This window comes from Zeus faber (assembly GCF_960531495.2).
Source record: "Zeus faber genome assembly, chromosome: 14".
Taxonomy (NCBI): Eukaryota; Metazoa; Chordata; class Actinopteri; order Zeiformes; family Zeidae; genus Zeus; species Zeus faber.
In genome coordinates, this window is record NC_137200.1 from 30,996,478 (window position 1) to 31,001,477 (window position 5,000).

At 48.8% G+C, this 5,000-nt stretch overlaps 1 protein-coding gene across 2 annotated transcripts in view; it reads right to left on the reverse strand.

Moving 5' to 3' along the window:
* Positions 1 to 5,000, reverse strand: part of LOC307240174 (platelet-derived growth factor receptor beta-like) — a 33,805-nt gene that overhangs the window by 20,575 nt on the left and 8,230 nt on the right. The window contains exons 5-6 of one of the 2 annotated variants that reach the window (XM_080013852.1): positions 292 to 552; positions 61 to 188 (exon numbers count right to left, since the gene is read on the reverse strand). In XM_080013852.1, the coding sequence (XP_079869978.1) occupies positions 61 to 188; positions 292 to 552 (389 nt within the window). Of the gene's footprint in view, positions 1 to 60; positions 189 to 291; positions 553 to 5,000 lie in introns of those variants that run through there. The other variant, XM_080013853.1, reaches the window with a different exon arrangement.

The following is a 5,000-nucleotide window of genomic DNA, read 5'->3' on the forward strand; positions in this document are numbered from 1 at the left end:
TTTACAAGCCAACTTATTTCACAGACAAGCAGGGAGGTGGACAGACAGACAGACAAGTACCTGTCTCCGGGGGAAGCCCCAGCTGAAGAAGGCCATCTCTGTGCCTCTCACGGTGCAGTTCACCATCAACACGTCACCCTGAAGAACAAGATCTGTAGAACTGATCTGCACCTCCATAAGCCTGGGGACTGAGAGACAGAGAGGCAGCTGGAGAGACAGACAGGCAGAAGGACAGACAGACAGACAGACAGACAGACAGATAGACGAAAAGACAGACCGAAAGGTTCTCACCCACAATGCTGAATACGTAGTAGACCTGCGACTCCTGCCGCTGGCCCCCCCGCTCCGCAACACACATATAGGACGTGTCGTCAAGCGGTGCCGTGAAGCCGCTGGAAGGACGGAAGGTTCCGCCATCCACCGGGACGCCGCTCTTCCTCTGAAGCAGAGACACGTTCAGCAGGGGGTCCGACACCACACACGGGATGGTCCCCTCTGCACCCTCCTTCATCACCACACCAGGACCCGTCGGAACGAACCACTCCTCCGGACCTGGGGGGAGGTAGAGAAGAAGAAACGGGGATAGAGATCCTTACGAGATGGAGATAGAGAAAAGGAAAGGGTGGTAGAGATCCTTAGTAGGTGGAGTTAGGTAGGGATGAGCAAAGGGGAGAGTGATTTTCATGAGGTAGAGAACAATAAATAGGGGAAATAGATACTTATGAGATGGAGGTAGAGAAGAGTTAAGGGTGTTAGAGATCCGTAGGAGATGGAGGTAGAGGAGAGGAAAGGGGGTAGAAATACCTAGGAGACAGAGCCAATGAAGAGGAAATCAAGATTCAAGATGGTAATTTATCACATACATAAACATACAAGAATACATACATGCAGTGAAATGTCATTGCAAGGCACCCGGAGATTATGCACAATAAGTACTAACACAATAGCTAAGAAAATTAAGTAATTAACTAAACAAACTGAGCTAACTGATTCCTAAAACGTAATGCAGTTAGTAAATAGAATAAAATAAAAGTAGTGAATGGGAATTCAAAATATAAATAAGAGGAATAGACTTATGTATATACAGATATGTGCAGTAAAGTGGCATGTGAATAAAGAGAGGTAGTGTGTGTTGAGATATACAATACAGTTATACAACAGTATCACACAGCAATACAGAATGCAGTACAGTATGCAACATACAGTGCAGTAAGGCAGTGGGGCCTATGTGTGTGTGTCTCAGTGAGGACCCCTGGTGAGGTCAGCGTTGACATTTCTTATAGCTTTCGGGAAGAAACTCTGTCTCAGTCTCTGTCCTCACTGTGTGACTGCGGAGGCGCTTGCCCGACTGCAGCAGCTGGAACAGTCTGGGGTGGTGAGGATCCTTCCTGATTCCGCTGGCTCTGCTACTACACCTCCTGTTGTATAAGTCCTACAGGGAGGGGAGGGTAGTTCCAGTGGTACGTTCAGCTGAACGCACCACCCTCTGCAGGGCCCGCCTGTCCTGGGCAGTACAGTTCCCAAACCAGGCAGTGATGTTGCCTGTCAGGATGCTCTCCACTGCTCCAGAGTAGAAGGACTTGAGGATCCTCACCGAGACCCTGAATTTCTTCAGCGGCCTGAGGTGGTAAAGATGCTGCCTAGACTTTCTCACCAGAGTGTCTGTTTGAAAAGTCCATGTTAAGTCCTCTGTGATGTGGACTCCCAGGTACTTGAAGCTGCTCACCCTGTTGACAGAAGCCCCATTAATCAGCAATGGCGCGTGCATCCTCGGTTGTAATCCTCTCCTTAAGTCCACAATCAGCTCCTTTGTTTTGCTGACGTTCAGGAGGAGGCTGTCGTCCTGGCACCAGAGTGACAGGTCAGCCACCTCCTCGCGGTAGGCCTTCTCATTGTCATCGGTGATCAGGCCCACCACGACGGTGTCGTCAGCAAACTTGATGATGGTGTTGGAGCTGGACCTGGCCACACAGTCATGTGTGTACAGGGAGCACAGTAGGGGGCTGAGGACGCAGCCCTGGGGAGGATCCTGTGCTCAGGGTGAAGGTGCTGGACGTGTGCCTCCCCACCCTAATCACCTGTGGCCTGGTTGTGAGGAAGTCCAGGATCCAGGCACACAGCGAAGTTTTCAGTCCTAGCTCCCGAAGCTATTGAAAGATTAACTGTGGTCGATAAACAGCAATCTCACATTGTCCCCCTTCCGACCATCCAGGTGCGTGAGTGGTGTGCAGTACCTGGGAGACCGCATCGTCCGTGGATCTGTTCGGCCAGCATACGAACTGCAGCAGGTCAGTGGTGCTGGGGAGGGAGGCGTAGATGTAATCCTTAATCAGCCTCTCGAATGCACTTCATGACCATCGAGGTGAGGGCCACCGAACAGTAGTCATTCAAGCAGGCTGGAAAGGCATTCTTCCGCACAGGAATGATTTTGGACCTCTTGAAGCAGGACAGGACCACTGACTTGGCCAGGAAGGCATCGAATATCCTAGTGAGCACCGGGGCTAGCTGGTTAGCACAGGTCTTCAGTACTCGCCCAGATATGCCATCTGAGCCTTCATATTTCCTGGTATTCACACACATCAGAGCCCTCCTGAAGTCATGCTCAGACACAGAGTGCACGCTCATCCCCAGCGATGTAACTCCGATTAGCCAGAAAGCTATTGGTATTGTTGCCAGCCTCAACCTGTGCAGAAAAGAAGTTCAGTTTGTTGGCTAGTAAGGCGTCCACACTCGTGGCTGGGGAGGGGCTGCTCTTGTAGATAGTAATGGTCTGCAGCCCCTGCCACAAGCGTCTGGTGTCCTGTTGCTACATCTGTAGCTCCACTGTGTCTCTGTACTTTCATTTAGCATCTTTCAACGCGCTCTGCAGTTTGTATGACAGCACTTTGTAATTGTCCATATTTCTGGATACAAGACCTCCGTTGTAAGCGGCTGTGCGAGCATTCAGAGCACAGCGGCTGGATTTATCGACCCACGGTTTCTGGTTCGGAAATATCTTAACTTTCACTGTGGGAACGATGCTGTCCATTAATGTAGCTATGAAGCTCATAGCTACTTCCGTAAACTCGCTGACTTCACTGGAACATATCCCAGTTAAAGTCACTCAGAACATCCTGTAGCGTAGCCTCTGATTCGTCCACCCACCGCTTTACGTCCCTCTTCACTACCGTTTCACGTTTGATGCAAGGTTTGTAAACAGGAAGGAACGAGATGGCGGCGTGATCGGATTTCCCAAAAGCAGAGAGCAAGACTGACTTGTATCCGTTCTTGTACGGTATGTATCAGTGGTCCAAAGTTCTTTCTCCCCTGGTGGCACACGTGAAGTGTTGGTGGAAATTAGGCATTTTTAAGGTCTGCCCTGTTAAAGTCACCACCACAGCTGCGTCGGGATGTTTGTTTCAAAGTCCGCACAACACATCATATAAGTCCGATAGTGCTGTGTTGGTGTCCGCTTGTGGTGGAATATAACAGCTGTGATGATGACAGTGCTGCATTCCCAGGGGAGGTAGAATGGATGGAGAGCAGGAGGAGGAGAGAGTCTTGATGTTGTTGGGGTTACACTAGCTGCTGTTGGTCATGATGCAGATGCCTCCACCCTTGGATTTCCCCGACTCCCCCAACAGTGCGGCGTGGTCCGGCACCAGTGGGTTCAGCCATGTCTCTGTCAGGCAGAGGACGCAACAGTTCCTCGTATCCCCTGGGAATGTAATCCTCGCTTGAAGGTCATCCATCTTGTTTTCCAGGGACTGGACATTGGCAAAAAGGATGGCGGGCAGAGGTAAACGATAAGGTTGCGTCCTCACTCTGATTCGAATGCCGCCCTGCCTCGCTCGTGTTTCTTCCATCGACCCACCCGTGGAACTGCGACTACATTGTTGTTTTTTTCATTGTTGATCGTGTTGGCGTGCAAAATTTCCACCGGCCACTCTGGATCAGCAGATAAAATGTCTTAAAGTTGTCTTTTCAGGGAATTTTTTACATCCACAAATGCCTTGCGGTCGTAGGAGATCACTGCCGATGAGTTTGACGGACATAGTGATGTAAAATGAAAAAAAAAATAACATGTGCGTAATGGTGCCAAGCAGCTACAGTGATCTTCATGAGGTAAAGAACAGTAAATAGGGGAAATAGATCCTTAGGAGATGGAGGTAGAGAAGAGGAACGGGTGGTAGAGATCCCTGGGCTATAGAAGTAGAGAAGGCGAAAGGGAATAGTGATTTTCATGAGTTAGAGACCAGTAAAAAGGGGAAATAGATCCTTAGGAGAGGGAGGTACTGAAGAGGAGGGAGGCAGAGATCATTATTTGATAGAGGTAGAGGTGAAGAAAGGGGGTAGAGACAGTTATGAGATAGAGGTAGAGAAGAGTAAAGAGAGAGAGATATTTAGGAGATGGAGATAGAGAAAAGGAAAGGGCATAGTGATCTTCATGAGGTAGAGAACAGCAAAAAGGGGATGGAGATCCTTAAAAGATGGAGGTGAAGAATAGTAAAGGGGGTGGAGATCCTTATGAAATAGAGGTAGCGGTGAGGAAAGGGGGTAGAGACAGTTATGAGATAGAGAAGAGTAAAGGGGGATAGTGACCCATAGGACATTGGAGGAAGAGAATAGTAAAGGGGGCAGATCCTTAAGATATGGAGGTAGATAAGAGGGAAGGGAGGTAGACATCCATGAATACAGAGGTAGAGAAGAGTCAAGAGGGTTAGAGGTCCTTATGAGATGGAGGTAGACAACAGAAAAGGAAGGTATACATCCTTGAATACAGAGGTTGAGAAGAGGAAAGAGGGATAGAGATCTTTATGGGATGGAGGTAGAGAAGATAAAAAAGATCTTTAGTAGATGGAAGTAGAGAAAAGTAAAGGGGGTTAGAGATCCTGAGGATACGGAGTAAGAGAAGCGGAAAGAGGGGTAGAGACCCTAACAGAAGCAGGTAGAAAATAGGAAAGGGGATAGAGATCCATAGGAGATGGAGGTAGAGAAGAGTAAAATGGGTTAGAGATCTC